The sequence below is a fragment of the Pundamilia nyererei genome, unplaced genomic scaffold (genome assembly GCF_000239375.1).
Source record: "Pundamilia nyererei isolate P.nyererei 1_Seehausen unplaced genomic scaffold, PunNye1.0 scaffold00013, whole genome shotgun sequence".
In the NCBI taxonomy this organism is placed as follows: domain Eukaryota; kingdom Metazoa; phylum Chordata; class Actinopteri; order Cichliformes; family Cichlidae; genus Pundamilia; species Pundamilia nyererei.
The window spans coordinates 527,709-551,557 of NW_005187414.1; the positions used below are offsets into that span (position 1 = coordinate 527,709).

Below are 23,849 nucleotides of genomic sequence, written 5' to 3' on the forward strand. Positions count from 1 at the left end.
GGATGGATGGATGGATGGATGGATGGATGGATGGATGGATTGATTGATGGATGGGTGGAACACCTGAAATACTTTGCATGTGTTCTGGTGCATTCACACATAGCCAGTCTGACCGGATTCTCACAAAGTTCATGCATAAAATGGCTCTTAACTTGGAAAATAGTGTTGTCCATCCTTGTTGATGAAGTCTATGAATAAATAAAACTAAAGTCTGTCACTTCTTTTTTCCGTTATGTAAAACTAAATACACCTTTATGAGCTGTTTTTGAAGTAATACATTTCATAACAGCCTAAAATAAAAAAAGATCTGGGCTGAAACAACATTGAAAGGCACTTGTCTGCTCTTTGAAACAATTTGATTACCTTCCTTCAACAAAAAAGTAAAAAACAGATCACTCACCTGTTTCTGACCTCCACGCTGCCCTTAATGATTTTCATTACGTTTCTTTAAGGACAGTAAACTGGTAGAAAAATTACCGCAGATGTTTCTGATTGTTCATTTTCAGCTCTGACAAGAAATGTACTCAGATAACAAAAGCAAATGCATGAGAGCGGTGGCCCTTTTATGTTCTGATTGCTTCCTCTCTGATTCAAAGGGAAAAACATTTCTCTTGAGGACACGTAAGACTTTCAGGGTCTTAGTTAACTCTAATGGAAGCTCAGGACAATATATGTTTTGGAAAGAACTGGGTAAAAGCATTCATTTCAGTGAGATGGGAAGAATCATCTGAAAAGTACAGGGACGTCAGGCCCCTTCGTTAAAGCCCATTTTCTTTTTGCTTTCATGTCAGCGTTCGTTAAGAATGCCAAGGTTTTTATATTTACGCACGATGAAGCCCTGTTTTCGAATACGACTCTCTCCCCGGCTCCAGCGGTGTCGGGAAAAGGCTGTGTAGGGGCCTAGCCTCCCCGTCAGCACTGTGCATATCCTCCCCCTGCACCCCGTTAACTGCCTTCTCTGGAAATGATATGAAATGTTGAGGATAACTAAAATAGTATTCAGAATTATAGGTGGCTAAACTGGATGATGGAGAAGCGAATCATTACAGAAAATCAGGCAGAGAAAGGAGGGTGGTGGTCCGTGGCTCAAAGTGTCACACTAATTGAGTTTGATGTGATTGAGATGTGGATAAGCTGAGACTCCTGTGGCTCTTGGGCACAGTGGCAGGTCCACACACACCGGGAATGCTTTAATGTCGACTGCTGCAGATTAATTCATGGTGTCTTTTTAGGCGGTCCACAGCTGTCCCAAAGAAATGCAAACATCATGTTTCCAGTAGCCATTTTAGTGGTTTAAAGGTGTTTTATTTTTGTGAGGTTCAATGTCAGGAAGTTCACAAAACAGTCAAGTACTAAAGGTTTTTATGTTTTTTGTGGGATTAAAGGTTATCCTGCAGGGATCACAAATGCCTGCACAAAATGATATTACAATCTAGCTAATCGATGTCATATATTCTATCTGCTTATCTGGGTGCAGGTCCCCTTACAGGGCCGCCTCCCACAGCTGACTCCTTTCAGTGGGGAGGAATGGCAGCCCTACCCTCTACCCTGTTCTCGCTCACTTTGCTCATCACTCGACTTAACTGCTTTCAGCCTTCATCAGTTAAATGAAGATCCTCTACCCCCCACCGATCTTCAGTGAGCAGAGCTCCGTTAATAAGTAAATCCTGTATTAAATTTGCATTACTATTATTACTATTATTACTATTATTACTATTATTACTATTATTACTATTATTACTATTATTACAGGCTCGATCCTGAATGGTAATCTTCATTTGGACGCACAGTTGTTTGGTGATGTATTAACGTACGTTGTGATCTTAAGACAAACTGTATTGGTATTTAATATGGTGGCGAATCACAACAACAGTTCTCTCAAAGCCGTTTAACACATTGCTGCGTAGGCTTGTGTGCAAACGAGAGGGCGACACACATCTGAACTCACTGCTTAACTCTGTGTGCATTTCCACATGGCTGCACCGGATCTGCATTTGCTGAAATATTAACTCATTTTAGACACACAAATCGCATATGCATGAGCTCCCACCAGAAGCAAACGATATGAAAGTGACCACAGTACGGGAATGACACCATAAAAAACACTACGCTTTGAGGCATATACAACGTGTGTGTACTCCACCTAAAACCTGTTTAGAGATGCAAATAACGGCGCTGGACTTTTTGTTAATGAGACGAATTGCAGGGCATTAAGGGGTGCGCGAAGGGGGGGGGAAGAGGTGTCCAGGTGATGCAGGAAACACCGACGGCAATCACGCCTGTGACTGGCCGATCCGTGCAAATCTTTACAGCCAGCTCACTGTTACATCTGCTACACAAATCTCGAGACCGCCCGGTCCATTAATTGTTAATATCCACAAAGTAATAGCCTTCATTCAAAATGGCCAAAGCAGCCAGGAGTGGTGGTAATTTATCCCCATCAGAGCTTTTAGGAAGCCTGTTCACCACCAAGCAGGCGCAGGAAAACCCCCCATCAAATACTGATCTCAAATATTTCTGTACGACTTTAAATCAAAGCAAGTCACCGTGTGGGGAAGAAAGCATCTTTGTCATAGTTCAAAAATTCGTTTGGTGCGCCCGTTCGCCAACACGTGGGTTATTGCACGCCCCGAGCGGCGTTCGTTACATCAACTTTTCAGAACCCCTCATGTGAAGGAAGCTCAAACATTTTCTGTTCAGGCTGTAAATGTGTTTGTCAATGAGTCGAAGTGCGGCTCTGACTGCAAACAGCTTCTTCACAAAATGTCTTTTCAAGGCTTTTTGAGTCAGTTTGAAACGTCCTGACTCAAACGAGTGACGCCGCAGCGTCGGGGTTGACCTTATGTAACCCTGTCCTGACACGGTGCAAACACTGGGACTGCTCTACATAGATTGCATATCTGCATGTAATGCTGCGCTGCTCGACCTCACAGATATTCAGGCCCCAGCTAAAAATTATAATAATGTTTTTAATGAGCCTTTGAATGTGTGGCGGTCCATTATCTAGTTACCAAAACATTTCACTACAACTATTATTAATGATGTGAACAAAACCCCTTTTAACAGTATTCACATGAACACGCTGTTTGAATATAATTAATGTGTGAAAGGTGGATCTTTGTGATTCTGACGCCTGTCGAAGGCCGACGCCATCACATTTTCCTGGTTTACTCGTTAGTAAGAGCTGCTTACAGGAGAGCCTAACTATCTGAAATGGGCTTAGTCAGCAGGCGACCAAGTGATCTTTGCAAAGCAAACAAACAGCTACCCTAATGACTTCCCATAAAACCATTTCTACTTGTGTAAATGGGCTGGAGTCACACATGACTGCTTTCAGATGCTGCTGACTACGAGTGGAAATGTAACAAAGTGGAAACGCTAATATTGTCCTCCGACTCCCACAAAGCTGGTACGCTGTTTAAAATGTAAATAAAAAGAGAAAGCGGTGATTCCCACTCTATTCACACGAGAACACAGAAAACATATCTAACGGGAAAAATCGATCATTTTAAGAAAAATATTGGCTCATTTTGTTGATTTTGTTGAACGCGTCTGAACACAGTTGGTAGACTTTTCCTCTTCTTTTAGTTTGTAAATGGGAACCGAGGAGACCCACCGGGGAGAGGAACATCGTCCCAGTCTTCTGTGACTCTGGCTGCTCTGCAGGTCTGCCACCTTCCCCAAACTTCCACGACCCCCTAAGTAATCGTGCACGTGCAAACAGCTAGTAAAGACTTAAAGACTGAGACCAGCAGCGCATCTAATAGCACGAGAAAACGGCTGAACGTCCTTAATATCCTCCTTCCCTTCTGCTGATTCACATACATGACTGTGTGGTTCTGTGCTCCCCTTCAGTTTCATACACCTGTAAGGTTTTTAAGCAGGTTATCTTTTTGGTTGCATACGTGTCCTTCTCTCTGGAAACGTAATAGCGTGAGAGGTTGAATCCTGGTAACATTTTATCGAGGTGTACAATCCAAACTTTGCTCGCATCTTAAGACCTTATACGTCCACACTAATGCGCATCGTTTTCTCTCCGTTTTGGCCTCCCGTCCACACCGAGACACATTTTCCTCGAGGAAAAACGCAGTGTTTTGAAAACGAATACGTTTCAAAACGGTGCTGTCGCGTCGCAGTGTGGACAGCGAAAACGCAGTTTCTAAAACGATGACGCGTGTTAGTCATGTGATGCAGTCATGTGACCAATTACTGACAGCCCTATTAAAGATTAACATCAGTCTGCACGTGCTTCAGAGAGCTTTTCTTCAAACTCTCACTCGCTTTTGCAACTTTGTGCTTTTGTGTTACTCGCAGCAACAACTCCAGCTCATTGTGAGTCCATTTAAAAACTCGCTGCTTTTCCTCCACATTTCAACGAGCCGGAAAGTAAATAAGCCGCAGACAGAAATGAGGCAGGCCGAATCTTCTTGCGTTTCACGCATGCGCAGGACTGGTACGTAAGTGTTTTCAGATGTTTCAATGTGGACGCACAAGTCTGTGAAAACGACTGAAACGTGGACGCGGAGCGTTTTCAGACAAAAACGCCGTTTTCTAATCTATCCGGGCCGGTGTGCACGTAGCCTGAGTTGACCTTAAAGATTTACTGGTGGGAAATCTGACAAATTTACAAACTGTGATTCTTACAAGTGTGGTGTGTATCGTCGATATATAGCAAGTACTTCATTATTAGTATTTCTTATTTGACCTCTGACCTCTCCTTTAAGGTCAACAGATTGAGCAGCTCCAGCAATAAAGCTGTTAATATGTGAAAAACAGAGAACATGTTTCCTAAACGTTTATAGTTTGGCAAACACGAGCATGAGGGCCTTGGGTGCCGGCTTTAAGCCTGCAGACAGAGTGTGGAATATTTCTATCAAGCAGCAGCAGCAATCTATGCTGCTCTGTTTTTCTCTTTGTTATTGCTGTTATTGGCTGATTCGGTGGTGCGTGGCAGAATAAATGGGGGTCAGACAGGTAGAGCCCACACCAGATGATGGGGTCTATCTCACCGGTTATTCTTCCTCAGCCTGCGCACGCGTCCTGTCACACATTTCTTCACTGCTAGCATATTTTTTGCCTCAACATTGACTCTAATGCCCATTTTATCATCGTCCAATCACTGTTGTGTGCGGATTTCTTGCTGCCTCAGGAAATGACCTGTGTTGTAGTTTCAAGCTAATCTGTGGAGGCACATATGGGCTCTTACTAATCTCCAGCCTGCGGTGTATGATTTCGATCTGCGATCCAACCCTCCAGCCTGCACAGGATGATTCCTGTCCACTGGAAATTGCCCATTTTATCATTTATTGCCTCAGGTTGTGCTCTCTCTCTCTCCACCCACACTGTCCATTTCCTGTTATTTGATGAACACTCTCCCACCACCAACCGGCCAAATCCACCAAATTATCCCTGCGAGTTGGAATTCATGCAGTATTCCTGTCAGTCTGTCCGCTCTCTCTCCCTGCAGGCTGGACCCAGATCCCACAGCTTTTACCTCCCAGATCCTCCAGCTGCTGACTCCTTGTTTTGAACTCTTCTGTTTGCTGGGCTCCTCTTTGTCGCTGCCTGTCTGGGTGCGCTGAGCGATGAAGATCCCTCTGTGGTGCCTGGTGGTCCTGCTGGCATGTCTCTTCACCCCTGGATGCAGCGACTGTCAGGGGCAATGTATGGCCTGTGGACTGCTCCTGCAGCAACAGCAGCTGGAACAAACCTTCAACACCATGGTGAGCACATGTGTGTATCATTGTAATTCTGTGTGAATGCATGTCAACACCGCGGCGCATGTGTGCAGCTGCAGCAAGCCATCAGCACCCTGATGGGGCCATGATGGTGATCCAGTGAGTTATTGATTAGAGTGTCTTTGTAACGCATCGTGTACAGTTCGATGGTCCTGTGTGTGCTTTGTTTGCTCTGTAATGTAACTACTAATGTTGTGTTTTTGCGTTGTCTGGTTGTCATTGTGCATAAGCTTTCTCTGTGTGCTGTCAACCATTTACATTGTTGTGTTTTCACCTCAAAAACAGCAAGAATATTTATTTTTTCACAACAATTAAGGTATGAAGCATATTTCAATCAGTCACCAAAACATCCATCCAAAATATTTCATGCAGAGCAGAATTGTGGTGGCAACGATAATTAAGAATAGTAGAAATCCAGATTTCATGTCACAAAGGGACATTGAAAGCGCTTTATAAATAAAGTTATTATTATTATTATTATTATTATTATTAGTCAACAGACTAAAGAACAGCTTCTTCCCGGGCTGTCAGAACTCTTAATGCAAGCTAAGAGTGTGTAAAGACTTCCCCAACACATCCACCCTGACACTGCTGTGGATCATCTATATGCAATATCTCAGTCTTTCCATGTTCTGTGTAATTATTTTGGTCCCAGTCTGTTTCGATGTTTCCTCCACATACACCATGTATATAGTTCCACTCACATATGTATACATATACACTGTTTTTTATTTTATTCTATTTATTTAATTATTTATTTATTTTCCGCCTTCCTTGTATATTGGTTTCTCTTCTTCTTACTTTAGCACCTTTGTGGTCCAGCTACCCAATTTCGCTGTGCAAGAAACTGCACAATGACAATAAACAGCTCTAAGTCTCTAAGTCTTCTAGAAGTGTGCGTTTGCAGGATTTTTACCAGCTCATGCAGAGTTTCGATGAATGACACCATGTTCCACTTTGTACAGTGCTGACACTGGAGCTGCTTCTGCTGATTACTTTATTACCTGCACAGGTGACGGGAAGAAGCAAGCGGGCTGAAACTGCGGGAAAGGACGTGCAGGGAGCAGGGCGGTTATGCAGTGGTTATCACTGTGACAGGGTTCTAGGTTGGAGCCTCGTGTGGCTCGGTCATTTTTCTGTTGCCTCATTGCTCAGAATCAAACCCAGGCATGTCAGACTAACTGGTGAAGTGTGGACGTGTGGCTCAGTGACTCCTCGTCCCTCTGTGCCTGTCCCGAGTGAACCTGTCTGTGTTGTCTGGGTAGATGAACATCAGGGGATAACTGAAGTTTCTGCAAATCATGATGTGGGGACATATCTGACAACCAGCCAAGCTCACATTCACACTTATGACCAGTTTAGAACTGAAGTATCTGAATTTCCAAACGCTCCTTCCAGTTCTCATCTACACATGTTCCCCCCAGCTGTTCGTTCTTGTATTCGTGCCCCACCCTCCCTCCCACTTTTATTTAGTACATGGTAGACTTGTAGTCAAGACCGCCTAACATGAGACCAAGTCGAGACAAAAAAGTTTTTAAACTGCAGCCAGATGCTGTTTTGTTTACGGGTGTCGGGCATATCTATGTGTTTTTGCGATGCACTCGCACAGCCCTCCTCACCGCTGTCCACTGTGTCACTCACTGAGAGGACAGACACACACTGCACTTGACTGTCATGTCTCTCACCCTCTCTGTTTTTCACATAATGATTCTATGTGAAAAAAAATGAGGATAAATTAAGTGAGGAGCCGGCTCTCGCTTAATGGGAGTCGACTCTTCGGAGTCGCTGCAAAGCACTCTCCAAGCACGGCTCTTGGAGCTGATGCCTTTGCACATGACGCATTATCAAACGTTACGTTGTGTGTCATGGATACTAGTGGTGCAACGGCTCAAAAATCTCACGGTTCAGATCGGATCACGGTTTTAAGTCACGGATCGGATCAATTTTCGGATCAGCAAAAATAGAAAAAAAGACAAAAATTTGACTCGCCGTTTATTTATTTAAGTATTTTTTGCCTATTAAAAAACAACTGAAGACTCATTCCACTCACTTATATAAAAACAAATTAAGGTGCAATATGGACATTATGGACCAAGCTGGGCATCCCCTGCACATGGCCATAAACAACCAGAGGAGTCTGTTCAGTGACAGGTTGCTTCTCCCAAAGTCAAGGACCAGCAGACTTAAAAAGTCCCACACGCCATCAAACTGTTTAACTGCTCGCTGGAGGGGAGAGGGAGGGGAAACAAGGGGGGAACAAGTAGCTGTAGCGCCTTTTCCCTGTGCAATAGTTTTTGCTAATATCCAACGGTGTAATAGACTCACAATACTTGAAATGTGCTGTTCCCTTGTATTCTTATTCCTGTTTATTCTATTTATCCCTTTTGTATTCTCTGTATTTATAAATGTGTATATTTGGTATATTTCTGCTCACATTCTGCAACTTCTGTCGGTGCTGTGCTACTGGAAACTGAATTTCCCGGAGGAACCCACCCGAGGGATAAATAAAGTTTCATCTAATCTAATGTAATCTACAGGGCAGTGCAGGGCTTTGTATCTACCACTCCGCTGTGATATAACGAGCGGTCACGGTCACGTGGCTCTCCGTTGACCTGGAGCTCCACCCATTTGTAGTTAGAGCAACAGAAGATGGTTGGGACAGTTCAGCCATAACTTTAAAGTTCTCCTGCTCATACATGCTTGGAACGATCTTGTCACTGAAGTGGACGCGCAACGAGATATCATAGCGTGGCTCAAGCACGTTCATCGTAGTTTAAACCGCTTGTTTTGCACAGCAGAATACGGCCTCCCGTCTGCAGCTAAACACCCCAGCAGCTTCTGTAATAGCTTTGCCCGGTCGGGCTGGGCAGCAAAGGGCTGCTTAAATACCGCAAACTCCTCTGCTCCTCCACTTGAACCGCTAGCGCTGGCTATAACTATCGCTGGCTATAACTACCGCTGGACAGACTGACCACGCCACCATACGCGTACTTTTATTTTTATTTTTCGAATCTTCAGATCGCGTGCGTACCGAACCGTGGAGTGGGATCGGTTCGGATTTCGGATCAACCGTAATCCGCTGCACCACTAATGGATACTGTTGACTCCAGAGGCGGAGCCAGACATTTTATACACCCGGGGCTTAGCCGTAAAGGGTAGTATGCATGTGGGATGGGGGGGAGGCTGTTTTGAGTTTTGTTCAAAAAAGAATCTCTTCATGTAGGAAAAAATATGTCACATATGCAGGACACCTTAAACTAACTTTTTAATTAAGCAGCGAGACAGAACAAAGTCGGGGCTGTTTCAAGACACGAGGACTAAACCCCAATTCAACCAGACCCAGAACTGATCCAGAACTAAAACAGGACTACAACAGTTCAAAATCAGGACTACTGAGGACTTAACCAAGACAGAACCAGAATCAGAACTAGATGATAGCAGCACTAAAAATCATCATAGACCTGCACTACATTTATTTTTTAATTCTACCAAAGTACAATAATTATTTAGCCTTGTTGTGCAAACAAGCTGCAAAACTTAATAAATATAGAATTTGAAAAGTAACAAACGGAATCTAAAACGTTACACTAGGCACTGGATACATGTTCTGATGAGTTTGGGCAAACAACATGTGACTAACAGGTGTGTCACCTGCTCTTGTTCCCTCCCTGTTCTGTCCTCCTCTCTCTCTCCCTCTCTGTTCCTCTTGTTTTGCATAGAAATATACTGAACAACATACAAAGTATAATATATAAAATAACATCTACCTTTTTTCTTTGAAAGAAGCTCCTTATGTCCATTGTTGTGTTCATCAGTACATAACTCAAACCGATTCTGTGCTTTATTTAGCCGTGGAGAGAAACAACTGAAAATATGAACTAAACACACATGTGAGCTGAGACTCTCTAAAGAAACAGCATTGTTGTTGTTCGGCTTTTCATTTCGCCATTTGTTGATTCACTCGAAGAGCAAGTAAAGTAATATGGGTCAAGTGATCAGTTTGACATCAATCTTTTGTGATTCACCGTCATATTAACATTATTTGTACAGTACGAATGATTTGCCTCGGAACTTGGTCGAACTTCAGCTCTTCTCTGTCTGCGCTTCTCCAACAGCAAACTCGCAGGCAGCAGCTTCTCCCCCCTCGCTCACATGCTGTGCTCCGTCGCCTAGTGCCTGAGCTCGGATCATACCAAAATTAGGGGGGATACTCGGTGTATAAATGCTCAATCAACAATCTTTTATTCCATACAATTCAACACTTTATGAGCATAAACCATCTGGATGGGGAGACATGCATGCAGAGGGACACAGCAAATCTCAAACTGGTGGAGGGTTACTCAAACTCTTATAGCCTCTAGTGGCCCCCACCTAATCGTAAAAACCTAAACATTCACATTCTTTCTAACTCCTAGTGAGCCTGACTTATGGCCTTGGCTCCCTATTTTGTCTGCCTTCAACAACAGTGGGGGTGAAGCTCCCGTGGAATGTGCTCTGTCTCCTCTACTATCAGAAAAAGTCCTGACTCTCTGAAAACAGTATTTCTTATAACTCAGCTAACCCTAATAACTGTAACAGTTATCACCTTTCTCTAATTCAGGAGAATACTACAAACTAAAACTACATAATAATTTCACAATCTTTAATTAGGGGTATAACATAGCATAAGATACTATTATAATCCCACAATAGATAGATAGATAGACAGACAGACAGACAGACAGACAGACAGACAGACAGACAGACAGCACTCTTTATGCTGGAAGTGCTTATCATCTCCTGTGTGGACAGGTCTCAGAGCAGAGTGCCAATATTCTTTCTGTGCCAATGCACAAATGGCAATTAGTGTTATAATGGGTGGTTAGTGCCAAACAAAATATCTTGGGTCATAAGAGCCAGACTTAGACTAACATAACATCCTAAAACCTGAAAAAAATACTTCCTATTATTTTTCTCTCATAGCGTTGGGTTAAAACTAAAGAAAGCCACGCAATGCACAGTGACGGTGACATGATGGAGACACTTTTATGCAGAAGGGATTAGTGTTGCTTCTCTGTGAGTACCTACAGCACCTGTGCAGTTCTTTGTGACCATCAGGAAATCCCGGCCTCTACAGTGGGAGGATGTGATCGTTCTCTGAACTGAACCCAAAATTTCCACGCGGCACAGAATCTCATTCCAAGCAGTCTGAGAAAAATCAGTGGGTAAAAATAGTCGGTGGGTGTCCACGAATAGCTGTAGGACGGCTAATTTAGCTGATAATGATGCAGAGGAAAGACAGCTGGGACCTTTTTGGAAGTTGTAATAGACTGCCTCTCAGTATCATCAGCCTGGGCCTACATCGCTGACTGACACATTTGATCAGCACCTCATTGTGTTTGCCGCCATCCCATTGAGCCACAGATGGAATCCACGGAGCAATTCCATTGTCTCCCACTCCAGACTGAGAGTGTGTGCGTGAGGCCGCCGCTGTTTGCTATAATGTCAGGACCCATTGATTTATTTGTGCACACACCTACACGCCCGTACCCACACACACAGATTCTACCACCACATTCATTACTTACTGTCATTTTTTAAAATGCCAGCTTTTGTTTACATATGTGCTAATTACCTGTGATGTGGCTCTTAGTCACGGAGTTTCCTGCCTGCTCTCGTTTGTAGTTCAGCTGTGTGAAGGTGAGAGTGTAACCAGGGTTACTTTGTCTGTGTTTGTCATTAGCTGCCAGACTTTCGTCCAGTTAAAATCATTACTCTGTCTCATTGCTCGACAGAAGTGTGGGCGTTGCTTCCCTTATGCGTATTTGCAAACAGCCACAGCTGGTTCCTGACGCACCTTTGATTGTTGCACAGAGATGTTGTGAGGCCTGGGGGCCTCATGCTGAACATTGTAGAGATCTGCCACACTCCCTGTTAGAACTGGACCATTAGCTAAGTTAGCTACTGTATGCTATCAGCCTACGTTTAAGTGTTTTTACACAAAACAGTCAGAACAAGGTGAACAGCTCTGCTCTTGGTCCCAGCAGTGGTTTGTATGCTACACTGCACAGCTGTTCTGACTTTGCTGCACAGCATGTGGTGTCCCAGGTGGTTAGCTCTCCAGCCAAGCTGGGTCCAATGGCTTTACTGGTGGAAACTCAAGAAACAAATTATCATCAATAGTGCTGCTTTTTCATACAGGAATATTACATTTCACTTAAGAATTTCTCACACACACATCTCTCTCTCTATCCTTCAAGCTCGGGTCCTCTACCAGAGGCCTGGGAGCTTGAGGGTCCTGCAGTATCTCAGCTGTTCCCAGGACTGCGCTCTTCTGGACAGAGATCTCCGATGTTGTTCCCGGGATCTGCTGGAGCCACTCGCCTAGCTTGGGAGTCACCGCACCGAGTGCTCCGATTACCACGGGGACCACCGTCACCTTCACCCTATATATTATATTATATTATATTATATTATATTACTACCATAAATCACAAATACTCAGAATTACAATACAATCACATGTAAAGAAAACCATGCAGTAAATAAAGGTGCAGGCTGGGACCTTCCCGTATTCCTCACATTTCCTTGCTGGAGAATCAGGATTTTTTTAAATTGCAGTGAATTTCTCCTCTGGGGCTGACAGATCGTGTAGTCCTTCTCTTTCATCTGTTTTCTCTCTTTTTTCATATCAACTTTGATGATATGATATATTGATATACTATTGATAGCGATAACCTTCGCTAATCGTCACCCTGATGGAAACGTTTTGGAAAGGTTTACATTGGTTCGATTTCTTCAGCGGGACTTTGTTACCTGAACATCTTCCCTGAAGAACTGGATCTGTGCACTACATCACACAGCAGGCAAAGTGTGACTTCTTTGGCTCTCCGTCACGTACACCATTATCAGTCACTCCTCACAGGAACAACTCTTTTGATAAGATGTTTGCAGATGGCTTGTGAGCACAAGCTGGCTCATAACATGGCCTGATCTGTCCACCCCAAGATTAGGTAGCAAAGTAGGAGCTTTTCTGCTGCTTCTCTGATCAGTTCAAAGAATTTAGTACATCAAAATCTCAACACTGTATTTAAGAGCCAGCCCTGACCCACCTCCTCTGTGAGAATTAAGCCTTTGAAGCGAGCTCCTCTTGGAGAATTTCCTCAACCGTTTTATCCTCTTGTCCTCACGAGTATATAAATCGTGGACTGTGTGCATGCACGCACTTCCTGACGCTCATAAACTCCTTTAGATTGCTCCATTGATCCGCTGCGGAGAATCCCCTGGTGCGCTCATTTCATTTACGATGGATAATTAATTTCTGTTGATAGATTCACAGCAGAACTCCCTCTTCTCTGCTTCCTTTGATGTGAGCAGGTTTCTGATAACAATGCAATTTATCTCGTTTGAGCGAGATTTGACGAGTAAATGGGATTTGCTTCTTACCTCAAACTGAAATCAGCAAGCTTGGGAGTTTGGGAAAGGGTGAAAGAGAAGAATACAGTGACCTACTGTCAGCCATATATGGATGCAAAATATAGGTGATAAATATATTTGGATTTACTAAACAAGAAAAGCCGTTGTTGCATCAAAAAAGCTTTAAATGCACTTCAAATGTTCTTCATTGGTCCTTGAAGTCAGACTATCAAGCGTCACGACTATGACAGGAAAGTCATTAAGACGAGGTGGAAATCAGCGCTGACAAACTTCACTCTATACAGAAAAGTTCAGTTCCAAATCTTTAGGAGCGGAAACAACGTCTTGAAGCTGAAGAGTCATTCGGAAATAAATAGTTGTCAGCAAAAGACATAATTTACCTGCTGTCCTTCAAACAGCCTCGCACTTTTCTCCAATTTTGTGCTGTCAATCATTTTGCAATAGTCGATGTCACATTTGTCAAATTATGGATGTGTCACATTCGCAGATCATATATGCTGAACACAGCAGGAACCAGGCCCATTAACTTCTGTGACACCCGAGTCATCAAGGTTAAAAGGAGGCTAGTTGAGCTGACGCCTGCACTAAAACTAATATAGTAATGCCATAAAATCATGGCCATACAATTATTTTGTGTTTGGCTGTTTGACTAGAAGAAAAGCTATTTGCTTAAAATGACTGGCTAGCTTTTACATTTTGTTTTCTTTTTGACTATAAACTCAGTGCATATTTTCACAGCTCGGGGACTCGGGAAGCAGTCATTAGTCTCATCAGACTTTTTCATATGAGAAATAGTTGAATTCACTCGATGTAATATAAACAGTTCAGCTTCTAGTCAAAAAAAACACATAATTATTACCTGACTCTCGTTTATGGGCCACATCATTTTCTGTCTCATGAATCTAACTTTGTGCCACAAAAGGCAGCTTTTTCCCCGTGAACATGTTCATACATGTACCGTGTGTCATATTCAAAGGCAGCATAATGGGTGGATGTAGCCACTCCTCATTTTGAAGCTTCAGCATTAGCGGTGTAGGCAGCGCAGGGTTTGTCTTTTAGAGCCAGAAGTGACCTTAAAATGTTTGGAGAGTTATTCATCAGCTAACGTTAGTTAGCTTGGCTAGCTAGCTGAATTAATAAAATGCACCGAGAAACATGCTAGTGCTAATTAGTGCTAAGTAACAGACTCAGCAAACCATTGTTTTAGTTTGATGTTCTGTTAGAAATGCTCCAAAAGGAACCAACAGCAAAGAGAGACAGTGAAGAGCTCTGGTGTAATGACTGTCACCGCTCTACTTAACGTAGCTTCAACAACTCTTCTTGGCATCGCTCATCAAGTGTTTTCCTTCTGGAGCTCTATTTTTACGCTTCTTCTGCATTCCTCAGCCATCCTCTCAGTTTCCGAGATAAACTAATTTTTCTCCCTCGTTAGGCTCCAGCTTCACATAAAACTCACTGAGCCTTTTCCTTTGCCACCTCTGTCTTTGTCGCACGTCTAGCCTCAGAGGACTAGCCCACTTCTTCTCTGCTTACCTCTTCCTTTGAATTCTTCCCCGCACTTCCTCAGTCAACCACCAGGTTCACCTCCCCTTCTCGTCCAGAATCATGCTGCAGGCTGCCATCCAATGCACCCCAGCTACCCCACCCCTTACACCACCTTGCAGTTTATCTCTTTCAGACTGCACCTTTGTGCGCCTTCCTCTCTTATTCAAAACCGTCTTCTTCTTGAAACATGTGGTCACCACAGCCATTTACATCCTTTTTGCAAAAGCTGTCCTTCTGCATTTCTCTAAAGAAGTACAAAGCGCACCGTCTCACCCCAGGAAACCTTACAATCCTTCTTTGTAGGATTCTTTGCTCGTAGCTTTAAGCTTGAATAAATATAATGATCCAAATTACCACTACTCCTAACAACTAGCAACTATAACAGCAGTGCTAGCTAAAACTCTTTAAATATCAGGTCAGAAATATCACACTGCTATGTTTGCTAAGCAGCGCTCGAATGTAGGAAATGTGAGGAAACAACCAGTAAGAGATCAATGGGAACACGCACATGTTCAGACAGACAGACAGTTTATGTGTGTTAGACTTGAAATAAGAGCGTCTGCTCTCTGCTCCGTTATTTGTCCTTTCCATGATTTATGTTCTAAGGAAAGAAAATTTGTGATTGTAGAAAACGGAGATACTTCAGGCCTTGTCAGCACCGTTACGTTCGACCGTCACGTTGCTCTGGTGTGTGGACTAAACACCTGCAATTATTTGCCAGCCCAATATTCTCAGCATCCTCACTGTCACCTTCTTTCTTAAGCCTGATTATCGCCTGAATGACTGCAAGTAATTAGGGGACTTCAAAGTCTCTGGGATCTTTGTTGTGTTTTCATCAGTTAAACGTCAAAAAGACCCCTTCGGATCGCCTCACCACGTCACTGTTTCTCTTCCCTCTGCAGGTGTGTTTGTTGGAATGCGAGGGTCGCATCTCCTCTTCGCTGACGTGGGACGTATGCAAACACGCTGTGAAGCTATCGCTCCATCCTACACTTTCTGAAGGAGGCGCTCTCTTCAAGAGAACGGGAGAGGAGCTGGAGCTGACCTCTCTCGACCTGAACTCTGACAGTGAACTGGTGCAGTCGACAGCTGCGGAGCGTTTCCAAGAGGGGGATCGGGATGAGACACCCTTCGAGCAGCGCAGCGTCCAGTATGACTCATCGCTGCTGGGATCCTCTGAGGAGGGGGAGGGCCTGCAGAGTCTGGATCTCAGTCTGACGGATGAAGAGCAGAAGCCCAGAGAGGAGAGGAACGTGGAAAGCGATGGCCAGCTAGAGGCCGGTGAAGGTGAGAGTTCAGAGGGCATCGCCTTATCCAAACGCTTTGGCGGCTTTCAGAGGGGGCGCCACGCATACAGGAAGCTGCTGGGCTCATCGATGAGGCCGCTACAGAAGCGCTACGGCGGGTTCATAGGCGTCCGGAAATCTGCCCGCAAATGGAACAGTCAGAAACGGGTCAACCAGCTGCTGAGGCAGTACCTGGGCATGAGGAGCAACCGCAGCGGCAGATTCAACCCCATCCCCATGAGCCGCCTGTGGCGGCAACACAAACTGTAACGCTTCCGGGGCGCCGCCTCTGCTTACCTCAACCTGTCAACCATTTTTTTCCCACAGCAGCTCACTCCAGTTTGAACTGTGACGTCATCAGAAGAACAGACTCCGCCATCTTGCCCCGCCTCACTTCGTGTCTCCAAGTAACAAAGAATGTTTTGACCGTGATGTCCTTCCTATTAACCACATTTACATGCCATTCTGTGAAATAAAAGAATTCGAGAAGTGCAATTGAATATATTTTTGTGTGTCGGTATAATAAAAAGTGGCCAAATGAGACTGGAGAACTGGTTTAATTGAAGAGTTTGAAAATGATGTGGAAAGCACTTTGATGCATGTTTGGCTGGAACATGAAGGCAGCACTTTGTTTTCCTCACAGTCCAGCCGAGTATTCCTAGATTTAGGAATACTCGAGTATTCCTAGATTTAGGAATACTCGAGTATTCCTAGATTTAGGAATACTCGGCTGCTACACAGCTGCTAACTGCTCAGCTTCCCAGTTAGAGCAGACACAAGATCAGATGATTTTATATATCAGACGGTGAAACTGCTGAAGCACCAACTATTAATTAATGATATAAAAATCGAATTCCCTGCTTAGAAACCTAATTAAGTAAACACAATGAGATAAATTGGTTTTCTGGACTCTGGCTTTATTAACACTGACAGTAAAAAGTATTTTTCAATTGTAATCTGTTATTTCTGCAATAAGGTGGAAGTTTTTATTGCAAACTGCTCCCGTCATGAGTTTCTCTGAGAAATGACCATCAGCTCTGCTGTCAGTGGAACAATACTGCCCTCTAGTGTCCGGGGAACGATCACGCTGGCCTTGGATGCTGGCTTTGGCTCGGATGTGGAAGTCTACGGACGAGCCCTTTTCCCAGGAGTTAGACTGAAAGTACAAATTAACATAAAACGGCGAGCTAACAGAATAAATTCATAAAACATTAAAAAACAAATAAATAGTAAACATTTTTGAGTAAAGAAGGACGGTAGTGTCCAGTAATAATAATTAATAACAACAATAATTCTTTCCTTTTTGGTTTCACTTGTGAGAATCAAGTCTGAGAATAGAAGATGAGATATTCTGTATATTTTGATTTGAGGCAAATTTGAGACGAGCTACATGAAAGTTATTCGTCTCGGGAGTCTGTGCATCACATCCTCCGGTTACAAAGAGGCGGAGGATCAGAACTGTGGTTCATGGCTCTGTTAAAGTCGCTGTAACCAAGTATGTTGGCATCTGAGCTGTAATTATGAACAAATAGGAGGAGTAGTTTCTCATTTTTCAAAGAGACTCCTAATAAATTCTCCCTCTTTTATGGCTTAAACCTGGATTTCAAATGTTAACCCAGCTCACCCACTAGCAATTCCAGCTTTAATTGTGAAAATGAGGCAGCAGACCTCAGGAGTAAAGCAAACAAAGAAACAAGAGTCCTCCTCCTGCTTTCAAACACTTCTCCACCCGGAGGCGTTTTCCTCCTCACGGCCATTTAAAGCGCAGGAGGATGAAACTGCCAGGGATCGTTGGGCATCTACTGCACGGTGAGACAGGAGAGGAGGTCCAAGGAAACGACTCATGGCATCCACTTAATGCAGAGAGGATGAACTGTGCACGTCAGCTGTTTGGGAGGAAGTGTTTGTTGTTTCAGCCGTGATTTTGCATATTCATAGATTTTCCCGACGGTGCTGATCGTTTCTGCAGTGTGTGGCTGATTGCAGAGAAGATGCAGGTGTGCACGTGCATTTCTCAAAGAGAAATGGGAATTTGTGAACACGCGTACATGTCAGCACATTTTTACCATCACACCATTGTTCTGAGTCTTGTATGGTGGCAATAAAATGTTTGGCATTTCCTTCGTGGACTGTCGTGCAGAACAACAAGAACAACAGACAGCAGCTCAAACTCTCAGTGCTTTTTAATGTGTTTGACAATATATTTCCTCTTTTTTTTATTGCTATTGCAAACTCGTTCCCCTCACGCTCGTCCCATTGCCGTGACGGCTTCAAGGAACAGAGCCATTAACACTGGTCGTACGCCAACACACGGGCAGGAAGGAAATCCATTTCATGGAAAGAACTTTTAGCTTATTCTCGTGAGTTTATATTCCAACAAAGTGCCAAAAACATGAAAATAATAATAAAAAAAATATCTGCCCAATTCATGGGCTGAACCAGACGATTAAAATAATTATAATTAAAAAAAACAGTATAAAATACTCGTACGTAACTCAGAGCACACAATATAATGTACATCATAACCACTGTGTCACCACTGGAAGAGAAGATCGGAATAACAAAAACAGCCAAGTCTAATAGAGTGGAGCTACAGGAGTAGTAATATGACCTTTGGATAAAGAGTATTGTAGGCTTAGCACATCACGTAGGTCAAAGTCAGTCAACAGTTAGCACCATCGCAGACTTCAGTTTTCAGGATCAAGATACAAAGATACAGAAAAAGTCCAGAAGCATTCCTTTAGGAAAGAAACGAAACAAGTTGAAAGTAAAAAAACACACACATGTAAAACAGCTGATGGCTCTCGGGCCCTGATTTATATTCTCTTTTTGATAAAAGTCTCTTGTTGTAACGCATCCATCCGTCCATCCACGTCTCTCACGCTCTCTCTCTCGCCATGGCCTCGGCTGCTTCTAGTCCGGGAAGCGCTGGCAGGCCTTTTTCCAGCGGCAGGCGGTGCACCACTGATCCTTGCGCTCCACCCCGTACACCTTGCGGCACTTCTTGGCCTCCCCGCGGCCCTTCCTGCAAAGAGAAACGAGTCGCGAGCGTCAGAAAGGCAAAAAAGGGGCAACAAATAAAGACAAAAACTTTTCTAGGCAGGAAGGCCATGGAAATGTGATGTAAGCAGAGGACAGATACTACAATCAACAGAAAAAGCTCCATTTGTAAGCAGCCAAACTGAAAACGTAGGATCAGAAAGTTTCATCACTGGTAAATGGCCTGTATCTGTATAGCGCTTTACTGAGTCCCTGTGGACCCCACAGCGCGTTACACTACATCCACCCATTCACACACTGGTGATGGCAGCTACATTGTAGCCACAGCTGCCCTGGGGCGCACTGACAGAGGCGATCAACATCAATCATCAATAACAATTTTTAAAGCTCGCCCAACTTAAGCCCCCCGAGCCTTGTCATCCTGTTAAAAAGAAGTTTCTCCTTCACACTGTCGCCGAGTGCTGGCTCATGGGGGTGGTCTGATTGTTGGGGTTTTCTGAACTATTACAGGGTCTTTACTTTACAAAACTAAGTACTACCAGGCAACTGCCCTGATTTGGACATTTATAAATAAAACTGAACTGAATTAACATGCACATTAGCTTAAAATAGCACTACACACAAAGAAGCCGAGTATTAGAAATGTTTAAATGTTAACATCATGAATGCCTCACCTGAAGGAGCAGTGAGTGCAGGAGGGCGACACACTCATTGGCTGCAGCCTGTTCTGCTGGAGCCATTGTTCTCCGACGCTGACGGACCGACAGCGAGGTTTCACCATCTGAGGACACAACCAAAGCTTAGGCACAACAGCGGCCTCTGGTGGAAGAGTTAGACAGTGTGGCCCCCTGCCCACTATGAGTGCAACAGTATCAAATGTTGGACATGGTAATGCTCCCACCTTACCCTTACTATATGTAAAGACACATGTAAAGGCAGACAAAAGACCCACCGGAGTGTTACTGTGGCTGAGGCCAGGGGTGGAGGCGGTCCAGCCATGACTGCCAGGGCTTCTGGGGGCCACAGACAGGACAGGGCTGCAGGCCTGGGGGACGCAACAAAGGACAGACAGATTCTTCACATGTGCAGGATCTCAAACTGCTTAATATAAAAAGTTTAATGTTGGGCAGCAGAGTTGAGCAGAAAAGGCATGAACACACTACACTACAGCCTATTATCACTTTAAATGAGGTTTAAAAATGTTACTGTACGGACCTCTGGACGCCCATCTGGTGTACCTTTCTCGTCCAACATGGTTCCAACCTGAGAACGACCTAATTGTCATCAACTATCTGCAGCTGGTTAGCTTAGTTTAGTTTATGTTAAAGTAGCATGAAGCCTAGAAACACGGTGGAAACAGCTAGAAAAATCAGGAATTTGTAGCTCCTGCTGGGATCAAACCAGAGATATTTCAACTGGAAATGTGTAAAACACTTATGGAGCTAGCAGTCCATTAAACCCCAAACTAGCTTTGACCATCACTGTCATAAAGAAGGTAAGTTGACTAACTAGCAGCAACATGTCATGTTCTCTATTATGACAATTCAAGAGAACTTTGGTTGGCTTCCAAACACTTGAGCAGTGTTGCCAACTCCTCAGTAAGGAAAATCGCTATTGGCTGTCCTACAAGTCGCTAAATGACATCATCTAATTTGCATAATTGGTCATGCTAATGACCAATAATAATAATAATAATAATGACCAATAATAATAATAACCTATGCTGTTGGAGAGAGAAATAACATCGTGGAAGAGACATAAAGTGAGTAAAAAACGTTCTAAATGCATTTAGAGTTTATTTAGAACTACAAAGTAAATTTATTTTAGCAATTATTGTTTTTTAATGTCACAATTCCAACCCTGCTCCTCTATCCGGGTTTGGACCGGCAAAAGTGACCCGAGATAGGCGCTCTGGTGGAGTTACTGTGTGCGTGTGTGTAAGTATTTTTAAACCTTGTGATCCACAAAACAGCATAAGAGTAAAAGAAGAACTGACTGCAGTCAGTGCGGAGCAGCGGCTTCGCTCATGCGCGGTTCATTTGCAGTTTGGAGGCGTGATCATCTCCTACAGCGGGGGGAGGACTATCCTCCGCCCGTGAGCGCTTTAGCATGAGTGAGGTGCCCACGGCAGCACCGCTGCTTGTTGAGAGTAAGAGCAACACGCCCTTTCACGTCAAAAAGCCGTCATAAATAAGTCTCCAATAACACCAGAAAAAGTCGCCAGATTTGTTGCTAGTTGCTTTTTAGAAAAAAAAAAAGTCGTTAAGGGGTCTGAAAAGTCGCTAAATATAGCGACAAAGTCGCTAAGTTGGCAACACTGCACTTGAGTGTAAGCAGGTAATTTTTACATCAGCTGGGGCGCCAGATAGTTACAAAAATAACCAGTTTGAGACTTTCCCCCATAACGATCAACTAAACTTCCACGTGATAAACCATCTTTTCCGACGAAGCTGCTTCCCACTCCCTCTGGTAAAGCGTATTTGCATCGCCTCACATCCCACTGAGAGATGGAGGTGGTAGGAAGTATCTGCACGGCTAAATATTATGATGATAATCCACGGCGATAACCCAATCAGTAACAGTGGGCGTGACCACCAGAGAAAAAACAGGCCAGTGTCAGTGGAGCGCTGTGGACAGACATGTGGAGCCGCCGGCAGCTGTGACACACAGAAACACAGCATCGACCCGCAGTTCAACCCACTCTCACTCGAGTGTCTGCCTGCATGAAGAAAGACAGATGTGGCACAAACTGACACACTGCCTAACATTACTAAAGCAACGATTGCTTTTTTAAAAAGGTCTGTTAGGAACATTTTTCAGAATGTGTACATCAGGTTTAAACCACCGCACTTTTGCACTGGGAGATGTTATGTGGTGTTTTTCTGCTTTTTGCAGGCTGGTTAGTCTCATCTCCTTGGGAAAGCGAGCAAGCAGACAGCTTGGTCTCTCACTGTCACAAAGCATCCATTTATAGGCTCGTGGTACAGGGTAAATGCAGGTCACCAGTGAAATGTGCTGCTTTGTGATGCATAAACAAAGTTGTAGCTCACTGATTCGTTAGAGAGGGGATCTGCTTGGGGGCCTTGGGTAAAGAGGACGTCTGCAACAACACCGTGACCACGGAACACGAGACGCATGCACAAAAACTGCAGTAAAATGAATTCACGTCCCAGCTGAGCTATTTCGCAGAAGGGGAATCTAGACAGTTGCTTCTGTTTCCACATAGAGCCAGAATTCCTGGAGGCCAGTGGGAAAAAGTGACATTTAGAAGGTGAATTCCAGTGCTCGTGCACTAAATCTGCAGCTGACATTCAATAATTCATGCTAACAAGGACCGCGCTGTCTCCTTACATTGCCCTCAAACAATTTCATTCCCCAGAACGCCGCCTTCTTCTTGTCAACTCCAATTCAGCAAAGAAAACAAGTAATTATTGAAATTATAGCCAGCTGAACAGGTATTTTGTGACAAAACTTACATGACTGGAAGAAAATGCCCTGAAGCTAAACAGAGTCAGAATGATTTCGTTCGAACGGCCTGCAAAGACCATTTACACGACGTCGAAGCATCGAAAAGCAAACGTTTATACTGGGGCCAGCTTCACTGTTACAGGCAGACAGGTATGATTCCCAGTTTTACAACTGGACTCCTCCATCTACAGACGCCAGAGGTGGGAAGTAATGAAGTACAAATACTTTTTTACTCGAGTAGAATTTTCAAGAATCTGTACTTTAGTTGAGTAGTTTTTTCTTCTGACACCATTGAATTTTTACTCCCTGCATGTCTAAAAACATACATATGTTCTTTCTCCTCTTTACATGATACAGCTTTTATCAGTGAGGCTGGGAAAACAAGTCTCCCCTCACTCAGCACTGGAGCACCACAGGGCTGTGCTGTAAGCCTCCTGCTGGACTCACTGCACACCTACGACTGTGTAGCCAAGTCACACCACACCTCCATTTTTAAGTTCACTGATGACACTGTTGTGGTGGGCCTGATCTCTCATAATGTCGAGAAGGCCTTCCTGGAGGAGATCAGGAACCTGGAGAACAACCTTCTCCTAAACATCAGAAAAACTAAGGAGCTGATTGTGGACTTCAGCACAAAGCAGGTGAGAAATTACAAGCCACTATCATCAGTGGAGAGAGTAGACAATTGCAGATACCCGAGTGTTCACATCACACAGGACCTGTCATGGTCACATTAACACTCTGGTGAAGAGAGCCCTGCAGCGTCTGTTGTTCCTCAGACGACTCAGAGACTTCCACCTACCTGAGAAGGTGCTCAAGAACTTCTACTCCTGCACCATCCAAGCATCCTGTCGGGAAATATCTGCACCTGGTATGGGAACAGCACGAAGCAGGACAGACGAGCCTGACCTGGAGTCTATTTACACCAGGGGTGCAGCACCAAAGCCAGGAAAATCATGAAAGACCTCCCCCATCCCAACAATGGACTATTCTGCTCGCATAAGGCCGACGCAGAGAGAAAGAGGAGGAGCTTCTCTCCTCGCTAACCGGCTGTAGGACTGGACTCTACATATCTCTACACACCATTGCACGTTCACTGAATAACAACATGTATCTGGTCTGGTCTCTCTCACATCACATCACTGTACACTTAATAACAAATACATGCACTTCAATGATAACCTCGTAACTGTTTTGACTGTTCACTGTCAATCCGCTCACTGCTGATTTGCACACCTTAAAGTTTTAACTTGATTTTTCATTTTAGTTTTATTCTGATCGGGAACTGCACAGCAACAAACTGCACGTTGGACTGCGTATGATCGTTTATGTGACAAATAACATTTGAATTTGAGGTTAGATTTAAAGGTAACAGCTGCTCTTTGACACTTGTTAT

General features: G+C 43.9%; 2 protein-coding genes across 4 annotated transcripts in view; one reads left to right on the forward strand and one right to left on the reverse strand.

The window, feature by feature from the left end:
- Nucleotides 1-16,521, forward strand: part of pnocb (prepronociceptin b) — a 25,387-nt gene extending 8,866 nt beyond the window's left edge. Inside the window, exons 2-3 of the mRNA XM_005724794.1 lie at nucleotides 5,468-5,723; nucleotides 15,602-16,521. Coding sequence (XP_005724851.1) covers nucleotides 5,586-5,723; nucleotides 15,602-16,255 — 792 coding nt within the window. The 5' untranslated portion in view covers nucleotides 5,468-5,585 and the 3' untranslated portion in view covers nucleotides 16,256-16,521. The remainder of the gene's footprint in view (nucleotides 1-5,467; nucleotides 5,724-15,601) is intronic.
- A 1,614-nt stretch (nucleotides 16,522-18,135) lies between these two features.
- The window catches only part of znf395b (zinc finger protein 395b), a 12,620-nt gene continuing 6,906 nt past the window's right edge, over nucleotides 18,136-23,849 (reverse strand). For all 3 annotated transcript variants that reach the window (XM_005724795.1, XM_013908738.1, XM_013908737.1), the window contains exons 7-9: nucleotides 19,938-20,030; nucleotides 19,660-19,766; nucleotides 18,136-19,010 (exon numbers count right to left, since the gene is read on the reverse strand). In XM_005724795.1, the coding sequence (XP_005724852.1) occupies nucleotides 18,899-19,010; nucleotides 19,660-19,766; nucleotides 19,938-20,030 (312 nt within the window). In that variant the 3' untranslated portion in view covers nucleotides 18,136-18,898. The remainder of the gene's footprint in view (nucleotides 19,011-19,659; nucleotides 19,767-19,937; nucleotides 20,031-23,849) is intronic.